This window comes from Rhodamnia argentea, chromosome 1 (genome assembly GCF_020921035.1).
Source record: "Rhodamnia argentea isolate NSW1041297 chromosome 1, ASM2092103v1, whole genome shotgun sequence".
NCBI lineage: Eukaryota > Viridiplantae > Streptophyta > Magnoliopsida > Myrtales > Myrtaceae > Rhodamnia > Rhodamnia argentea.
The window spans coordinates 15,385,120-15,406,591 of NC_063150.1; the positions used below are offsets into that span (position 1 = coordinate 15,385,120).

Below are 21,472 nucleotides of genomic sequence, written 5' to 3' on the forward strand. Positions count from 1 at the left end.
AATGAACATGGATGAGTCACCAGTCATATGTTTAGAGCAACCGCTATCAAGGTACCATTTGTTTCTTCTTTTGTTCGGTACCTGCAATGATCAAAGATTCTCACTTTTTCTTTGGTACCCAAATTTGTTTGGGTCCTTTGAGGTTAGCTGTATAAGTGTATCTAAGAATGTTACGAGTTGGCTGATTGATCTTTGAGCAGTAGCTCCCGGAGTGTTTCGGATCACCACAATTTGAACATCCCGAGAGAGTTCTCCTTCAAATCTTACAAATTGTTTCCTAAAGTGACTCACGTAGGCGCGTTTAGAAGGTTGCTGCTTAAGTCTTTCTTTTACTATCGGAAAATAATTTTTCTCATCACTTTTCTTTTCAAAACCAAGTCCCGACATGTTGTAGTAGGGAACTTGTATAGAAAGTATATGTTGCAAAGTTTTTGAACCGGATGAGAATTTTTTGTGTATCTCAAAAACTTCCTTTCTCAAAATGGAGTTCTCCTTTTTGAAAAGATTTTTTTTCTTTTTCAGAGAAACGGTTTCCTCTTCAAAAGGATTTCTTTCCTTTTTCAAGAAATCGTTTTCCTTTTCGAGAGCTTCCACCCTTGATTTCAATTGCCCATTTTCTCAAGATATGGAATCGGATTTCTCATTTAGTTGACAGAATTCTTTTTTGAGAAAATTAATTTTATCTTTTTGCGAAATATCCTTTTGTTTAAGGACAGCTACTTCCTTTTTTCGTTCGGAAAGTCTCTTGAGAGTAGCCTTGTATTCTAAACACAGCTCATCTATATACGCAGATACTTCGGGAGAGATGTTTGAATGAGTTACCTCAAGGTCATCATCCGAGTCCGCCATTAGACAGACATTTGCGTATTCTTCATCACTTTCACGTTCGGTATCGCTCCAAGTTTCTGCTTTCAATGCTTTCTTGGATTTCTCATCCTTGCCTTTCTTCTTTAATAGTGGGCAATTGGGTTTGATGTGGCCTCTTTTCCTACATTCATAATAGATGACCTCTTGACCTTCATTTTTGGTCTCAGAGGATCTTCTCCGATTGTATCGTCTGAGATCCATTCTGTCTTTGAAGTTCATACCTTGTTTAGCCATTCTTCTGAATCTTTTGACCATGAGCGCTAGTTCTTCATCATCTTCGTCTTCGGAATCTCAAACGTCGGAATCAACATTAGATTTTAACACGGTTGATTTCTTACCTCTAGTTGTGGTTTCATCATTGATTCTTTCTTCTTCATAAGATTGAAGAGTTCCAATGAGCTCGTCCATTGACAAGGGAGATATTCTTTGAGTCTCTCGAATGGAAGTTTTAACGTTGTCCCATTCCTTTGTAAGAGCTCGGAGTAGCTTGTTAATTCTCATCGGTCCGTAAACCGGTTGCCCATGATATGTGAAACCATTCACTATTTCGGTTAACCTATCAAACATTTCTTTCACTGTCTCTTCAGGCTTCATTTTGAATGCTTCATATTGTCCGAGTAGAAAATTGACTTTCGTCTCCTTTACTCTGTCTGTTCCTTCATAGGTGATGTGAAGCTTATCCCATATTTCTTTCGATGAAGAGCAATCTGCAATACGTCTATATTCAGTAGGAGATAATGCACTATAAAATGAATAAATAGCCTTTGCATTAAGAGCATATCTCTTGGTTATCTCGGTTGCAGATAGAGCAGCCGTCGGCGTTGTGTTGTCCCCCGCACTTGTTGTTTCTATTGTTGGTGTTACTCCTCTTTGTACAACATCCCGGATCCGGAGATCTTGGCATTTGAGGAATGCTTTGAATTTGTTATGCCGGTCGCTATAATCTTTTCCTTCAAAGTATGGTGGCCTGTTGTTGCTTCCACCTTCGATCCAAGAGGGAGAGCTAGCCATAAAGATAGTTAGCTCAGAAGTAAAAATACTTCACAAAATATGAGCACCAGGCTCCGATACCAATTGTTGGTGGCTAGTGATTTCACCTAGAGGGGGGTGAATAGGTGATAAAGTGTGATTTTGTAAATTTGTTGCGGAATTTAAATCACACAGTGTAGATCGGAGATCTCGGATGATGGAGACAGTGTATCTCAACGAGCAAGTAATTCAATTGATGCGGGATATGTAATGTGATCAATGTGCGCTATTCGTGTGCGGTTTAGCTATCACAATATATCTAGAGTGATTAAAGTAAGAGATAAGGAAAAGCGCACAGAGGGTTTATAGTGGTTCGGCTTTGGTTAAGCCTACGTCCACTTCTTCACCTAATGACCAATCGGTTGAATTCCACTAGTAATCTGCTCGGAGGTTACGGATCGGTGATCTCCTTGACACGCAGGACTTCACACCTAGCGTTCAATACTCGTGTGTACACCTCCTCACAATTATAATGGATGGATCAAGAAGTGTGTTGGAAATGGAATTTACTCTGTCTAAGAATTATGAACACTTTTCCTTCTTAACGCCGATCTCTCTTTTTTTCCCTTCATCTTCAAGATGTCTTTTTGTACTCTTCCGCCGCCAATCTAGCTGTTGCAAGGCATCCGGAAGAGATCTATCCAAATCTACCCTTTTGGATGAGATGATTACCAAAAGAAGATCTCTTAGCCATTGGGGATCGCCAAAGGAAAGTCTTCCCCGCTTGGATCAAATCGTCCATACAATTATGATCTCGGGTTTCCATAGATGGTTTCTTCCATTTGGAAAGTCTTTGTTTGTCTTCTTGGTTCCGTATCCTTGATTGATCTCTGTCACCGAGAATCTTCAAGAATAATTCAGCTCGATGGCGTCCGTTGATATACATCAATTAAGCTCAAATTAAATTTCTCTTGAAGTTCTGATTATCGTTCGTGAAGTATTTCTCTCAGAGCTTGAGCGTCATTCCAACGTCCGAGCTATCCCCGCGCATCGTCCGAGCTCGAAATAGCGTCCGAGACTCTCAGAAACATTCGAGCCAAATCTTTTTGCCAAATTCAATCCTGTGCATCCCCGCACCAAAAAGGATAATCTGCAAAACAAGTAAATCACGGCATTATCTCAAAACACAAGAGTACTTGGATTGTTTTGTCAACTTCAAAACCGTCTGGGGATTTTTCTCAACACACAAAGCACTCGGACCTACTTAACAATAATACATGGGCATGGGTAGAACTCGGGACCAAAAGATCATCATGTTCATAAATATGATCACAAGTCTAAAAGCTATCTCGGAAGTACTGGGAATGCTCAAGTGACTACTACTTATTTATCAACTAGGCACCAAATTCAAAAGTCACTACCCTGCTCCTTTGTCCTTCAAGCTTGAATAATCTGGGAAATGGGAAAACACTACAGTAAGAAAAACGTCTAAATCGTAGCCGTTCCTAGCTTTGGTTCACTTTCATTTACTAGGTTAAGCTATTAATATAATGAGACGGACAACATAGTTTGTTCCTTTATCCATCACCTAGTTTAGCCTAACTATGCACCCATTAACCGATATACGTGCAACAACATGACTTCCATAAAATCTATACAATGTTGAATGACAAATGCGTGCTAACCAATTAATGCATGCTTCTATGCATCATTCAATTCGACATTTCTACTCCGGATCATCTCTACTCCGAGACATCGTGGGCACAAACCACGACATTGTGATCGCAAGGCCTTGGTATCCCTCCCGCACACAACTCAGGAGTACTTCATTTTGTGACGCTTCCCCTGAAGCAGCTCAAGGGCCTCATTTTCCTTCCGGGTATTAACACGTAAATCTCGATGGTCAAATGATCTATGCATCACGTCACGCCTTTCCATGGTTGATATGCACTAATATAACAATCTAACACATGTGCCGAACCAGATTACAATTTATATGTCGGCGCAATCATCATATGCAATGCATTTAGTTACAAATCACAGGAAGTGTTTCAAGCTCATTAACATTGATCCCTTTAGGATAGTCATTCATAGTTGAAGATGCCACAACCTAAGGAGTATTTCACAATCACTTCATCTTGTAAGTGAATATCCAAAACCGGAGGTTCCACCGCCCATTTTGAGGTTAGCTAATTGTTGATACCTAAAATTACCTAAGGTGTCAAGTGACAAGTACGTGAGGAAGGCATGATTACCTATAGCTAAGTGTCTTGGAATCAAATCTTGATGAATCAAGAGGATGCCACGAGTCAGAAGCGGCGGTTCCCAAAAGTAGAGGGAAAAGACATGCGAAGAAACCATGACCAAAATAGTTACACAAAAAGGCGGTAATCCCAAAAGGTGGAAAAGGAAGTAGCACATGAATCCAGGAACTGTCGATGAAAACCATCGAAGAATGGAAGAACGTGCGGGAGTGGAGAACCGCAGGCAGTTACCAAGTAGCTCTATATAAATATCACAGGTTATTCCACAAGAAAGGCCCCCAAACAACTCAACCAACAAGTCTTTACTCTTTTACTTAGTTTCTAGTCTAGCTGTAGCTTTTAGATTCCCATCGTCTATTCAATTCCGGTGAGGTTCATATCCGGAGTTAGGTGTCGTCGATTAAATTTCGACATCCGCTCATTAAGTTCCTCATCGTCGATTCAATTCCTGTATTGTACCCATCACCCATCCCGTCTAATACCATCGATTAAATTTCGGTATTGTGTCCTACATCCACCATATAGTGCCGTCGATTAGATTCCGGCATTATGTCCTACAATTTGGTTCGGCCTCATTGATTAAATTCCGGAGTCGCACTTTAAGTCTTAGTACGTCGAAATCTATCTCACTATCGAATGAGTAGGCTGTCGGATTGCCAAGAGTCTATATCACACCTTTTGTGTTGATATAAGTATCTTTCGCATTTGACACTTTCTGTTCAAAACTAACCCAGGACTCCTTATTGGAAAACGAACGGATTAAGTCCGATAAAAGATTTTCGCATGGATAATCCTTTTGGGCCTCAACTTCTCTTGGGCCAAGACCCGAGAACCCATTTTGGGCCTAGTCGAAGGATTTTTAATGCGCAACTGTCTTTTTTAGCACTCTCGGTGGGACCACAAGGTATCGGTTCGAGAGAATGTTATGCCACGCACAAGGGGACGAAACAACTTAGACGGCGGTGGTGACGAACCCATGGAAGAAGTGCCTCGAGCGGAGTCATCAACTGCAATTCATGGGCTGGTGAATCAGGTCCAGGGTAACGATGATGAGGCACCTCGACAGCATATTGAAGAGCCTAGAAGAAATATGGAGATGACGCTTGTCATGTTATCGTCAATAAGACGTACTATTGAGGAAATCCAAAACGAGTTTGCAAACCATATGGTTCAACGAATGACTAATGTTGTTAGACCATTAATCATTAACACTTACCATGAGTGTGCTTCGTGTCAACATGAGATTGCGGTGCAACCTCAAAGTGAGAACTTTATCATGCCCGCTAGAAATCTTATTGCTTTAGCTACTGCGCTAACGAATATGGGTTATGCTGGGTAAAACTTGCCGCCAATGGTGCCTACGAGGATTTTACAGCGAGGAGAAGTCCTTCCTGCCGTGTCGGGTGGTAGTTCTAACCCTCAAGTAAATGCAGATCCAATTGAGGTGTTAGGATATGTTAACCGACAGGCTATGCCCGCTATTCAACCTATTGTTGCCCACGTTCCAGTGAATGAGCTCCTTGCACCCATGATCAATGAAGGAGCAATACCCGTTCCTCCTAGGGGGCAGAGCCAAGCCATGGAATAGGACCGGTTGCCCCAAGTTAGGAGACCAAATCAACCTTTCAGCCAGGGTATCATGTCCAGAAGCAATACGTGCAACCAGGATTCCAGCCAAGGTTACGACCACAAATTTCCCAACCATTGTTTCAAGTTGTTCAGCCAGCCCTACAATCAAGGCATCAAGCTCTGCAAAAACCGGGGTATCGTGTACCGTATCAACCAATGTATCCAAACCATCTAGCCGTCGACCCGGTGGTTGGATATAATGAGCTAGTGGTAGGGTATAAAATTAATGTTTATCGTAAGCCATACCCCGACTAGATGGATACGATCCTTTATCCAAGAGGATTTAAGATACCAGAGTTTACACTCTTCACTGGTGAAGATGAGCGATCTATATACGAGCACGTTAATCGCTTTTTAGCCTTATGTAGAGATGATGCTCATGTTGATCATTGGAAGTTAAGATTGTTCCCACTATCTTTGTTGAAGATAGCATTTACATGGTATATTGTCTTACCACCAAATTCGGTACTAACTTGGGAACGGATGGAACATCTATTTCATAGCCGATTCTAGTGGACCATGCCAAATTTGTCGATTGTTGATTTGTCAACAATGAGGCAAATGGTGAATGAAACTGTGACGTTCTAAAATTTAGTTGATTGAAAGAAAATTTCAAATTCCAGCGTGTAAAGTGAAATTTGATCTTGAAGTTTTATTAGTCGACGATTGGCTATCCCGAAGCGGTTGTCAAAAAAAGTCAAGTTTGAATCGTCAAATTTTGACTCGTAAAATCGATACTCGTCGCATGTTATTTTATCCTCGTCCGAACCCTAAAAGGAAAATACCATTTTTGCCCTTAGACGATCGAATCAAATGACGTTCGATATCCGCTTGTCAAAGTTACATTTTTGCTCTAGTATTTATGGGTAAAGAACGAAATTATTCATGTGTGTAATTTGAAGTTTGTGGGGGCCTATTTTTTTGTTGTTGTTTTGTTTATTATTATTATGTTATTTACTTCTTTTGGTGTTATACGGCTAATTGGTAATGGGATTTGAACAAAAAGGAAGGTGGGGCCCACTCCCAATTAATCCCAACTAAATCTTCATCTTCCTTCTATTTTTTTACCCCAGCCGAAATCCCTCGTAACTAGATGAATTCCTCTTGTTCCTATTTGATTTTTTTCTTCATTCATTACGTCATTCTAATGTGACGTCGGGCCAAAAACCTCCCGCCCAAGTTTTCCCTCACCCACGTGCCTTCCTTCTCTCTCTCATCTCTCTCTTTTTCTAGTGAAGCGACGTAACCCCCTCCCCTCATCCGACTTCATCTTCTTCCTCCAGCTTCTATTTCAAGCTTTGTCTTCCTTTTTATTTGCCCGCAACTTGCCCGACTTCCACCCCCGGCGTGAACCAACCCCATCTCCACCCGACCACCTCACTCCACCCTCACGCCCACATCCTTCGCTGGTTGTCGTGCTCGCCAAACTCGGACCACCGCGACCCACGAAGAACTAGCGGTCGAGATATAACCCTACGACCGTCGAGACGCCCCCGGGCCGAGGGCCAATGTGGCTCGCACCGCCGCGCCCGACGTCCGTTCGACCCACACCACCGACGCCACTCACCCTTGCACCTTCGTTTCACCTTGATGTCGCCGCACCTTACCCCGCACCTTTTGTTTTGCTGGCGCGCTACTCCCATTGACCGCGAGAGGGAGCCAACGCGGTTCGCACCGCCATGCTCCGTCTACGATCACTTCCAATTACGCCGTGCCCGGCCCCAACGCCCGTTCAACCACCCCGCGCCCTTGGTCCAACCACCCACGCCTTCCACCACCTTCTATTCCGTTGTTCCGCGCTACTTGAGATCCATTCGGACCACCATAGCATTTGTTTGGCCATTGGACAGCCGGCCCGACACCCACCTAGCCGTGAACAAGAATCGCAAGATCGAACCGAGGCCAACCCGTGAACTTGAACCGACTCGGACCAACGCCGTGCCAATCCGAGGACCCGAAGTGAGAGTTCCATTGATTGCCATGAACCCGAACGTAGATTTAAATTCAAACTCGTGCCGCCTCGCACTTGACCCGATGTCAAACGCAGGAGTTGTGAGTTAACCCCTAAACTCAGAATAGGGCGTTAACTGCGTTTAAGGATAGATTTAATATTATTAACGGCTAATTAGATTATTTAGTTGGGGCTAGATATTTTAATTGTCTGTGATCAAATTATTTCTCCGAAATCGAGTTCGGTAAATATGTTGGTAATATTAATTGGAATATGGATTAATTAATCACATCGGATTAATTAAGTGGGATTAGTATAGTTAATTACGTTAATTAATTATTACTGTGCGATTATTAATATTGGGTGATTATTATATCATTGGGTGGTTATTTGATTATTGTGGAATATTATGACTTATGTGCACTTGATGATTGGTTTTTCCGGTTATAAATGCAATATTTGGTGAATAATGTACATATATATGTAATTGCATGTAAACCAGAATTTTGAGCATAAAAATAGCATTGAGCCAAGTTTTGAGCACAACTGTTTGTGGGTTCATTTCAATGAAATGCAAAGATATAAAATTGGCTAGTTGCCTGTCATGCTTGTGTGATTACATATTGGATATCGTCTTCTCGGGTACGTGAGGACGAAGCCAACCCCCGGGTACGAGGGTTTGAGCCTGGTAAGTTCGTGTCGAGGATACTTGGAACCGCACAATTTATCATATGCCGGTCGCAACTTGTGACGGACCGACGCTCCTTACAGGAATGCTTGACCGTTAGTCCATGCCGAGGGTACTTGAAACCATATGGCTTGTCGGTCGCCGTCACCGAAGGAATAGGATGAAGCCCGGTTCTATCGGAAGAGTATGGTTTTGCTAGACTGGGATCGGTCATTAATAACTGGACCATGTGTGATGCATTGTGTATGCGAATTGTGATGAGTGTTCTGGTTATATGCCTTGGTTGTATGCAATTGATAACATGTTTTATGAATTGTTCATGTGTAGGCTGTGACATCCTGTAATCCGGCTCGTTTTGAAGCCTTGAATAAATGAAAAGTCTCATCGATGTATTTCAGTCGAATCTCACTCGGAATTGATCCCTCTCGAGCGGACTAACCAAATGGGAATGGCTAGCTAGGAAAATTAAGTACGTGGACCTAAGAACTTGATCCTGGACCGACTCTTTGGCCATGAAAATTGTCGAGGGAATATTTTGGACCAATATAGGCCGATCCTAGAACAACTAAGGAATGATTTGGGTAATACCCTACGCTTGGATCACGGGTGATTACGTTTGACCTCGTGTGGGCTCCGAACGTCCCTGAATTATTTTCTAACAATCGCGACCATCGGGACTAGTGATTGATCCTCGCAATTGAATGACAGCCAAGATCGTCATGGCTCGAGTAATTCTTAAACGTGATTTTAATCACGGGTCAATACGCGTAACTCCTAAAAGCCGCCCGTTAGTTTGAGATACGCTAAAAATTCTATTGATCGAGATTGGTCGCGAATTGAACTTCAGAATTTGACGTCGGACCTTCAGGGGTTTCAATAAATAAAATTTTGGACGTTTCCTCATCCTGTGTGAAATTCCTTCGCGGTTCGCCCCCGAGAGGTTTAGGAAAAGTAGATTTGGATTGGGTATGGGAAAGGATCCATTTGCCCTCGAAAAATACCCCATTTTTCACTTGGAACGAAGGGTATTTCGGTCATTTTCCCTTTTGGCCGAGATTGACTAGTCAATGAGGGGAGATAATTATTTTCTTTCTCCTGATTTTGTGGGCATAATTAATTATTATTAACCTATATTAATTATTATATTGGCCCTCTTCTTCTTCATTATCCAAGAACCCTCTCTCTCTCTAGCTCACTTTTTCTCTACCTCACTCTCCCTCTCCCTCACTTGGCCAAACACCCTCTCTCTCTCACCCTCCATTGCCGAAAATTCTTTGAGCTCTCCCCGGAGTCGCTTTGGATAGCTTGAGGTTCCTAGATCGTCGACAAATCGTCGACCGTGCAAAGGTCACCGGAACCGCTGTTTGGTTCGATTTTTTCCTCAACCGTTCAACGGACGTTTTGCGAGTTTTTGAAGTAGGATTGTTTCTAAACCTAAATTAGGTGACTATGCTGCTAAAAGACCATGAAATTGTGAGTTTTTGATGAAGAAAATGGTTGGATTTGAGCTTGAGGAGGGGCTGGCCGAAAATTCCATGGAGGAGGAGAGAGGAAGCTTGTTCTTGAGATGAATAGTAATTGCAAGAGGATATTTGTTTGGTCAAAGTTTGACCATAGTTACTCTACCAACCCTAGTTACTTTTTGTTCAACTATGGTTGCTTAATGCTATTTATTAATCATGGTTAAGTTAGTATTTGACTCTAGTTAATTTTTGAACCATGGTTAATTAATATATTAACTAGGGTTAATTTTATGTGACATAAAGTTGTTATGCCACAGTGCTAATTAAATGTGACATTATTATAGTATAGTACTATAGTCGTGAATTAATTATATGTTAGAAAATTATTATTGTTCGGCCGTGATAAATTTCCACGTTAGTATAATTTTAGTGGCGCATGATTTATAAATTGCTACGTTAGCGTAATATGGTTGCATGACGTGGATTGGATACTATGGTAGCATTAATTGATCGGATAGTCTGAATTAATATTTGGATTAGTGTGGATTAATCGGGTGATCCCGAATCATTAATTCTCTAACGTGAGTGAATCACGTGGTCCCGAACTATTCTAAGAAAATGAGAAGGTCGTATTCAATCAAGTCGTCCGAGGCCAAAGTGAGCCGTATTCGTCCGATTGTCCGAGACCGAGGAAATGTGAGGGTCGTATTCAATCAAGTCGTACGAGGCCAAAGTGAGCCATATTCGTCGATTGTCTCGAGACCGATAAAGTAAGAAAGTCGTGTTCAATTAAGTCGTCCGAAACCAAAGTGAGTCGTGTTCAACTAATTGTGCGAGACTTGATCCGGTCGTGTTCCTATGTGTCCGAGACCGAGATCCGTGGGTTGTATTCCTATGTGTTTGAGACCCTGGTATATATATAGAGCCGTGTTCCATAAAGGTCCAAGGCTCAATGTTATGAACTTGTATGATGGTGGTGGAGTAACGTGGAATATTTTTGAAGTAATGTGGAATCTTACGGAGTAGCGTGGAATATTTTTGGAGTAACGTGGAATATTCCGGAGTGACGTGGAATATTTTTGGAGTAATGTGGAATATTCCGGAGTAATGTGGAATATTCCGGATTGACGTGGAATATTCCGGATTGACGTGGAATATTTTTGGAGTGACGTGGAATATTTTTGGATTAGCGTGGAATATTCTGGGGTAATGTGGATATTTATATTATGGCCTGATGTGTTAAAAACGGGTCTTGGAGCACGTAGAATATTTTATTGTCAAACCGAGGCGTGGAACGCCGAGACGGGAGTAACGTAGAATATTTGAGAAGGTGTGAGAATTTTCGGAGAAAGAATGGGATTTTCTGGATTTTAATTGTGAATTTTTGGGTAAGAGGGATTGTCGGAAAATTTTTCAATGAAAATGTGTCCGGAGGCACTAGCGACACGATCTAGGGTTAGAGATTTTCCTGTTGAGATTTTATCTCACCCCGTCGTGGGTTCGTTGTTTTTCGGACACTCCGCCGCAATGATTCGACCCGGAGATCGAGACACCAGGAGAAGTTGTGTAACCTTCGGATGTTGAGTAGCCGCCTGGGATAGCGAGGTCGAGGCGTAGGATAGTTGGCCTCTTAGTTTTTGTAGAGTGATGTATTTTGGTTGTGTAGCGGGCTTCGACCACGTGTCTTTTGTTATAGGTGGTCACGGGCTTGTAAAGTGGCCCCTGAAGCCCTAGGTTTGATAGTTTGTAATAATTATGTATATATGTACATATGTGTGTTGTTACCATCCCAAGTTATCGTTGTTTGTTGGTTTTCTGTACGGGGGTTATTGTTGCTTCCGCGTGTGTTGTTTAAATTTTGTTGGCCTAAGGATCCTGGAGAACTGTACACAAGCGAGGCCAGGTGGGATGTCGACGGTTCATAGGGTTCGGGTCGTGACATGGGCCAACATAGGGTAAGATTGCATGTGATTGACAATTCAATATTATGTTTGAGTAGTGTAATATGATGTGAGTTGCACATTATTACTATGCTATTGATATTGCTTTGTATACATAGGATGCCTTGAGCGAGTCAGTATCCTACACGGACTTAGGCATTGACTCACATGGATTTTATATCTCACCCGTTGTTATTAAATATTTTCAGGACCATGATGCCGTTAGTATGCCCGGTGAGGTTTGGAGTCCCATGAGACCAGTCCTATGACGTTACTCATCTCCCTGTCCCCAAGTCCGACCTGATTTGGGAGCACCATATTATGACCATCCGGGTCGAGGAGGGGCTAAGCTTTTTGGTACCTCACATTTTTAAAGCCTGGTTCCTCCGAGATGGTGATATTTTATATGGGCCGCTCCGAGGATTTGATGGACCACCTTCTACGCCCCCGAGCTAGACATGGGACCCTATGGATCTAGATACTCTGGATGGGGAGGTTGAGGATCCGGATAGTGATGTGGACTCTACCCCTGGACCCCCGCCAAGTTTCCACCTTTGAGCGTGATTGTAGAGGCTTTTTTATGCGACCTTTTGTTGTGACCTGGGAGGGTGAGGATAGCCCCTCTAGTTGTTGTAGATACGAGTTAACCTTGATGACCCTTATATTTTTTTATTGGTCACGTGAAGGCGCCCTAGAGAGTAGGCTTGTAGATATTACTGTGACTCCCGAGGGTTAAGAAGTATCTATAAAATAAATAAAAAGATTGTTGCTAAATTATTTGCTGTTATCGTTACCCTACTTTTCTATCCCTATTATTTGATTTATTGTTTGGGAATTGTACGTTCCGCTTGCATTAATTAAAAGATAAAAATAATGGGTCGATGACGTGCTTGGGACGTCGTCCTTTTATGACCTGAGGCGATTTGGTAGGGTTGTTGCGGGGCCGGAGATCGGGGCGTAACAAAAACTGTCGATCAATTTATCACAAGATTCAAGAAAACTAGGAACAAATGCTTGGTCCCTTTGCTCGAAAGAACATTTGTGGAATTTGTCTTCAATGGGTTGAAGTTTGAAATTCGAGATAGGATGGTTGGTTAACCGCGGGTCGACTTGTTCGAACTATCAACAATAGTTGTCAAGCATGAAAGTCTGCTCGGGGAAAAAGATAAAAGACACCCACGAAGAGGAGACATGAATTTTGCAAATTCACTTGACCTTGACCAAGAACCAATAGATCCTGTTGATGTGGCTATTGCTCGGATGTTCATCGACCAACCTTACATTTGTCAAGCTTTAAGACCCGCGAAGGTCAAAGAAAGATCGACCATCATGGTTAAGGCTAAAGAAGCGGTGTTTTATTCTTTCGACGTAAGTCGAACCAAAGAAATTTTCGATCTATTCTTAGCCAATGGACAAATTAAGGCGACCGAAGGGCAGAAAATACCAAACAAGGAAGAGATAGTTGAAAAAAAGTATTGTAAGTGGCATCACTCATGGAGCCACAACACCTCGGATTGTTTAGTTCTTAAGAAAAATATCAAAGAAGCAATTCGACATGGAAAGATCAAGTTTGCCGATGACAAAGGCAAGTCTCTTATGGATATAGATACCGATCCTTTCCCGGTAATGACGGGAATGGTATCTTTGCGACAACCGAGTAAAGGATACAGGTTGTCAAATCTTTGTACTCGTTGTAGAGGTGAGTTGTAAAGAATAGATCGACACAGAGGAGATGACCGGTAGGTCGCCGGATCAATTAGAAATATAGACAATCAACTCAAGACAAGCAAGTGACGCCTACAGAAGTTCCTGCATGACGAAACATTCATAAGTCATTCGCACAACGATACAAAAAAGGAGATCCCGCAATTGACACTTTGGGAGAGCCAAGCAAAAAGTTTGACTATTATGTGAACTATGGCCCTCCATTGGCTTACCCTCCAGGGAAGAACGGATGGGGGAAGCAATCCGATAACGATGTCCAATTAGACTATTGCACTCCGATCAGGCCCCGATACCAGCGGACTCTTAAAATTCCCAGCAATCCCTTAGAAGGATCCTGGTATGAGATGACAGAGGTCCAAAAGGAAAACAAAGTCATGACCCGCACCATGAAAAGAAGGTTACAAAGAAAAAGAAAAGCTCACACGCTACGGCGACGGATTACATTGGTTGACCATGAACCGGTGATCGCTACTCCAAGTCGTCCTAGACCTTGAAGGGCAAGAAACTTGGTCCGGAGACGCAAACCAGAAGAGGCACTACCAACCGAGGAAGGTTGCGGACAGCCTGAACCCCGGGACTCTTCCAAACCAAAGTCCCAATTCAGAGCTCACACCAGCAGATCGGTGTCGCCCCTAAGCTCATGTATGGTACAAGCTAAGTTACCCAATGAGTTTCATTTAGAGTCGCCTCCGGTTGGTCACGTTGATGAAGTAACGGCACAAGAAGAGGAGAGTGCTCGGTTCTGTTTCGATGATGAGGAAGTCATGGAGTTCAAAAAACCAATGGAGAAGATCTCGAATCATTTGAGGTAGCTCAACATAAATGCCATCGTCGATTCAATTCCAGTGAGGTTCATATCCAGAGATAGGTGTCATCGATTAAATTCGGCATCTCGCTCATTAAGTTTAGTATTGTTGATTCAATTTTGGTGTTGTACCCATCACCCATCCCGTCTAATACCGTCGATTAAATTTCGGTATTGTATCCTACATCCACCATCTAGTGCCGTCGATTAGATTCCGGTATTGTGTCCTACAATTTGGTTCCGGCCTCGTTGATTAACTTTCGGAGTTGCACTTTAAGTCTTAGTACGTCGAAGTCTATCTCACTATCGAATAAGTGGGCTGTTGGATTGCCAAGAGTCCGTATCACGCCTTTTGTGTCGATATAAGTATCTTTCGCATTTGATACTTTTTGTTCAAAACTGACCTAGGACTTCTTATTGGAAAATGAACGGATTAAGTTCGATAAAAGATTCTCGCGTGGATAATCCTTTTGGGCCTCAACCTCTCTTGGGCCAAGACCTAAGAATCCATTTTGGGCCTAGTAGAAGGATTTTTAACACGCAACACTAACATATCCCTACATTGATACATCATAAACTCATATTCTACTCCTTGGCGCCAGTATAGCAATTTATCATTGCATGCCTACCCATAATACATCTTACATGTCGTGAGCATACGGTAAGGAGTAATGCGGTCGGTATAATCACCATATCCAGTGCCTTTAAGTAGCAATTACGGCAAGGACCACAGTTATATTCTCACTGACTTTCCTTGGTTTAACTACCTCTAGGTAAAACCAGCTATAGTAATTGAAACCTTTAATATTCTACCACCAAAGAGTCCTCTATGATTACGTAGCCAATTTAATCCATTATTTCTATTCTGAACTGAAACTATTCTACCTACTTCTATTCGGTTTGGCCATCATCTTCACGGGACTGCCCCCACAGACACAATCCCGCAACAGGAGTAGCGGCACACCATTGAGGTTACTGACCAGATTACTTAAAAGCATAAGAATGTCGTATAAACTTGGACTATCACGTGCTTCTATTCAACCTTCCGTGGGCCACTGCATCGGAACAACAAACATAGAAACGATTTTCCCTGTTTCGATGCTCAATTCTCATGATTTCGTTCGACATCCAGAACACAACGTGACAGCGAAATGGAAGGATTTCTTGCCTTTCGTGGTGACTCGTCCTCGGAGGAATGAAGAAACGGGCGCTGGTTTGTTGTGCTTTCCCCCTCTACTGGTTGTGCGACAAAATGGATGAAAGAGCCTCTCCCAAAGCTTGCTGGTCGAATCCCTTTTTGCAAGATAATCATGAATGAGTGAAAAATGGGTTTTAGAATCTTTGGCATGCAGTTTAGCATGAGAACTTGAAGTTTAACGCCACCTACATATCACACCTGTCATTTGCATGTCAATAGTGGGCCAAATGCCACTAGATCAGTCCTTAATTTCCCTTGCTTGTACACCTGCCCTCTACCACCCACAATCTGTCCATTGGATCCACATGCCTTTACTTCCCCCTTTAACCTTCTTAGGTCCACCTTCTTACACACGTTTTAGTGCAAGGCACCTAGATACCAATTGCATTATTTTATTTCACCCCTTCACAATTTAAATTCTTAAATCTTCTGCAGGTGGACGCAATTTCGAGATGTGAAGACAACTTGGGTTTATGAGACGTGACTTTAGCTCAAGGGAAAGAAGATGGCGCCAATTGTTTAATTGCATGGTGAACCATGCAAGCTACGTGAATCGGCCATTCCCATTGTGATGTGTTCCCTTTTCTCATTAGTCATTAATTCTTCAGAATTATAGTCATAACTCTGAACTAAGCCGTCGCAATGGTTTGGCCTTGATCACGTCTCTCTCTCTTTGCATCCAAGGCTCTAGTAAAGTGTGATGTCGAAGACCCTTCCTTGAGTTCCAAACTTGACGCCATACCCGTTCTTATTGTTTTATTCTCAAACGGTTTGGTTTCCATCGCGTGGGCTCATCTCCAAAGATATACAATCCTTCGAAACACATATTTCCGACTAATATGCTTAACCTTCTATGGTAGTTTACATTGATGACACAAACCCTCTTGTCATGTCGTTCAGCCAAGCCGGAATTTGGGATGTGACACAATTTTTTTGAAAAATGATTATTTAAGTGCTAACTCTGGGAAGGTCGCCGGAATTTCTCATCGGTGGCATTAAAGTGGTCGTTTTTTCTCTGATTTGACATTTAGATGATCTCAAAAAAATATATATATTGGTATCAAAGTGAGCTTCGTACATAAATATTAACACTTAATGTATCCATATGCCAATAAGTATGTATTAAAGGCAAAAACTCAAGATTTGAGTTTCCGATCGCAATGGAACTTATTTCTCACCCAAAAAGTGTCATTTAGCTTTACATTCAGCATTAGCGCTTCATTTTGTACTTAAATTTCATCATATTCATTTGTACTTAAATTTGCAATCGTGCTTTTTCTTGATATATCTGACCTTGTTATAAGCGGTTTTGATTGAGCAAGCGTCTTGATTTATCGCCAGACTAGCTTATCTGCTGCCGATGTTGTTGAGAGATGAATAGCTAGGAATATCGTTCACAGTGTTCGCACGTCGTAACATATTGTCCATACCAGCTTGCCTGCATTTTGATTTTCCAATGAAGGTCGGCTTCGGATGCATTTGTTTTCTATCACAAAGTTGCTATCTTTTGCTCAATGAATGTGTCGCACGGCGCACATATTTTAATCTGTTCATCCTTTTCAGTAGAGGCTACTCATGAACTTTCTCATTAAAATTATGTAAAATTCCGCAACTGACGACAATGTACGTGTACTTCAAAAAACATTTCGAGTTGAACAAAAGTCAACTCATGAGAACAGGATTTGAAATTGAAAACTGAGAATCACTTAAAATAACATTTAGTGCCTACGAATACTTGCCTAAAAATAGTAGCAAGATTCAAATAAGTGCCAGCAAGTTCAGATTACCCAATCGGGCCTACAATAGTCTCTCAATCGTTGGGCTTTTACAACTTCGAAGCCAGGACAATCGCTGGGCGTGGGCCCAAGCCCATGTCTCCCACACTCTTTTCCATCCAGCCCAACACATCTGTCTCTCTGCTACACTCAAACATGGAAGTGATCATTCCCGCAGAAAATTGCCATTTCATTCCAAGCTTCAGAGCTCTCCATCCCAGAGCTCTTCCACTGATTTGAATGGCCCTTTGGCTGAGACAAACTCTTCCTTGAGCATCATTTTCTTCTGCGGGATCCGCTCGATCTTCTCATGGTCGCCCTCCGTCAGTTCCCAATCGAAGATGCCGAGGTTCTCCTTCAACCTCTCCTTGTTGAAGCTCTTTACCACAAATGTGACTCCTTGCTCATAGAGCCATCTCAGACATACCTGCCAAGAGCAATCCCCAGATGTTGCAGTTAAATTTGCAGATAGCAATCCATTTTGACTTGCAAGGTTACTTTCAATGGTTGGATTTGCTCATAATCGGGTGTCTTGTAAGTCCGATTTACTTATAATATGACTCGCATATGTACAAATAATAGGAGTCCGAGCAGTTGATTCGAACAATAAACATTCCAGATGTCAAAAAAAAGAAAAATAAACAATCAGCTTTGATAGTAAAACCTGGGCGATGCTTTTTCCCCGAGCCTTCGCAATCTCTTTAAGAGATTCATTCTCCATGACTTCATTCGTTCCCCAGTTCGTTCCTCGAGCTCCCAAGGGAGAGAAAGCGGTGATGATGACGTTATTCGCTTTACAGAACTCTCTCAGCTTCTTCTGCTGCCAGAGAGGGTTCATTTCCACCTGAGACAATCATCATACAGACAGTTATTGGGTCATTTACAATGTGAACACTCACATACCGCCACGTCGACTAGTCTTCAACTTCCTTTAAATCTTGAACCAGAAGGCTCACCTGATTTACTGTTGGAGGGATCTTGGCAAAGCTAAGGATGTTTCCGAGTTTCTTGCAAGAGAAGTTGCTGACTCCGATGGACTTTGTGAGACCTAACCTCTGGCATTCTTCCATGGCTGCCCAGACTGCCTCAAAATCCATGGGCATAAGGTCAGATTCGTCCCCTGGGTACATGTACGACCCTGGCTTACAGCTGATTGGCCAGTGGATGAGATAGAGGTCAAGGTAATCCAATTGAAGATTGCTGCACATAAAAAATAGTCATTGAGCTTTGGCCCGCCAAAAATGGAAGAAAATGAATTTGAAAAGAATCAAAGTATTGATACTGATGCTAATAATGAAACTAACATGGACTCCAACATTTATGGCTTGGGTTCAAAAACTGTGATGACTGGAAAAGCCAATCATTAGTTTCTCTGCTAAATTCAGCAACGACATCATTCTCTTCTTCCATCACCAATTAACTGAAGTAGAGGAGGCTCCCTCACTGTCGTAGCCAAAGGACAACTCAATAAACCACATAGTACGGTACACCTAACATAAACAATTTGCATTCTACAAGTGCAAGTGATGTACAGAAAAACACTCTTTGGTTCGTTATGGTGCAAAATGTTTGAGCTATAGCTGATGTGAAATCGAGTTTACTCATGCTCTCACATAATTTATTCTCTCAAGTTTTAATCACAGCTATAGATTTTCCTAACCCCGAGAATCCGAGAGGGCCCCAACTTAGATAAACGGAGGTGCATCGCTACAAAATTTTGGTGTTAGAAGCAGCCCGACTCAAGTCTGAGGAACATCCATGAAACAAGCTAAACAGCAAGCACTTTCATTTTTCTTGGGAAGACCACTAATTTCTGTTCGTGCCTCAATAGCTGATCCGACAAACACCCGCTACTGAGAGCCCTTTCAGGTGGTTATTCAAGAATCATGAAATTCTAACTAGCCAACAAGTTAATTTGTTGTCACCCGTCAGTATGTTCAAACTCATCCTTTGAAATCATTAACAAACGAGAATTGATCAAACCAGATACGCCGATAGCTCGATCGCAGTACAACTATCTACTAATTCCAGTACCAAGACAGACCCAGATAGCAGGATTATGCAGAAAACAGTTTGCAAGCAACAACACCAAAAATGGTCGAAAGAATCCACCTCAATTCTATGCAAAATTGGTCCAATCGATCATGGTTACCTCAGGGACTTCCTAAGCGCAGGCACGACGCGATCGGCGTGAGCGTCGCTAGTCCAGAGCTTTGAGGTGACGAAGAGCTCGGCCCTCGAGCCGATGAGCCCGAGCCGGAGCGATTCGGCCAGGACTTCCCCCAGCGGCTCCTCCGACCCGTACTTGGAAGCCGTGTCAAAGTGCCTATAGCCGAGCTTGATCGCCTCCAGCGCCGCCGACCTCATTGCGACCACGTCGAGGGCGTCCGCCGCCGTACCCAGGCCGATCACCGGCATCGGACGGCTCCCGGCGGCAGTTGAGGAACTCAGCCGCACCTCCGGGACCCTGATCGCCGTCCCTGAAGCGCTCTCCATTGCTGCTCGAACTTCGCCTGCTTGCGAAGACAATGCGGAGAGGGACCGATAATGATTTCGGGGGCTGTCGGCACGCGAAGTGAACTTGAATTGAGGCGTCTATTCGTCACGAGTCAAAGAGTTTGAACGTAATTTTTAAAACTTGCTTCGCGTTTGTTTGAGGCAGTGTTTTTCAAAATTTTGTTCTTCCAACTTTCGCTTATTTGCTACTTCGAAAATGACTTAATCAATAAGAAAAAATACTTTTTGATTGACGAAAAATTCCTACATAAAATTAAAAAAAGTAGAATTGTTAAATTTAATGAGTTGAAAATATTTTTTGAAATTACTCTGTCCAAACTTTTTTTGTTTTTGTTTTTGTTTTTGTTTTATTTTATATTTTTATTTTTATTTTTCTTGTTCTCTATAGATTAGTTGGCCAACGACCGGCCACATAGCTCTTCCGAGGCCGACGAGGCTCGAGCTCGCTAGATCTCAATAAGACTCGACCTTATGTGAATAAACAAATTAGATCGTGAATGAATGTTCGACCCTCAAATTAAATTGTGAATGAACTTTCGACGGCATATGCTTTTTTTTCAGTGTAGAGATTCCCAAGCACACACTCAATTAAGTTGAAATCAGTGCCACTAGATTCTAAATTTCATGGTAGTTTGAACTTTGTTAAGGAAGCTTCTTACGATTTCGACCATAAGGTCATGCATTTCAACAAATAATACGCTGTCAGCAATCAATAAAAACGGTTCCAACCGATTTAACGAAAAAATGCAGGAGAAATGGTAAACCATGCGCTAAATTTTTGAAACAATTCTAGCGCGTTTCCAACAACTTTCATTTTTTGACAATTTGAAAAAAGACAAGGAAAATAGTGAAATTAAAATTGGCAAATTTGATCGGTCACTGAAACTATTTTCCAGGCCCGATATGAGACCAACTCAACAAAAGAACCCAACGGAAGACCGACTTAATCAAAATCAATTTTGACCAATTTGGTGCCAATTTGAAGTGTTCTCCAATGCTCATGAAGGACATTTTGACCCAAAAACAAAAAAAAAAAAAACCGTGCAACGTGACGTAATGCACATATCTATGCACAAATGTCAGAAGTTAAAAAACATCATAATCTAGGTATACATCTAAAACATGGGATAAGTACACCATGAGTGCCATAACTTATGTATGGTATTCACTTGAGTGCCATAACTTTCAAAATATTCACTTAATTGCTATAACTTTCAAAAATCGTTCACTTGAGTACCTGTCACGACCTAAAATTCGGATTGACTTCCGGGTTAATGGATTACCAAATTAATTAAATGAATTAATTAACTTAGCCCGAACTCTCCCAAGCTCTACCAATTCGTAACTTAAGTTCACATGATTTCAATCAAAGGATTTTCGATTTTTGGAGCCGCCACTAATCTTTTTCGGAAGGTAGATTAGATACCTAAATAAAGTATGGGAGAATACTTTATTTTCTGCTAACCAGAGATTTAGGTTCGGGGACTTGATTATGTTAATTTTTCAATTAACACCCTTTCGGTACCATTCTTGTGAAAATTTTCTTGATTGGCAATTCCAATTGATTTCAATGAATGAATTTAGGTGCAATTTATTTTTGGGTTTTCTTGATTAGATGAATGCTATGCAACTATATGAAATGAATGACGATGATATTGAGAAAATGTATTTTGATGCATAT

The 21,472-nt window shown here is 41.9% G+C and overlaps 1 protein-coding gene across 1 annotated transcript; it reads right to left on the reverse strand.

Moving 5' to 3' along the window:
- Positions 1–17,441: 17,441 nt before the first annotated feature.
- On the reverse strand, positions 17,442–19,793 carry LOC115729312 (deoxymugineic acid synthase 1-B-like). Its single transcript, XM_030659841.2, has 4 exons — positions 19,427–19,793; positions 18,231–18,474; positions 17,939–18,118; positions 17,442–17,701 (listed from the first exon to the last, which is right to left on the reverse strand). Exons 1-4 carry the CDS (start codon positions 19,768–19,770, stop codon positions 17,477–17,479), a joined length of 993 nt encoding a protein of 330 aa, XP_030515701.2. The 5' UTR covers positions 19,771–19,793; the 3' UTR covers positions 17,442–17,476.
- Positions 19,794–21,472: the final 1,679 nt, after the last annotated feature.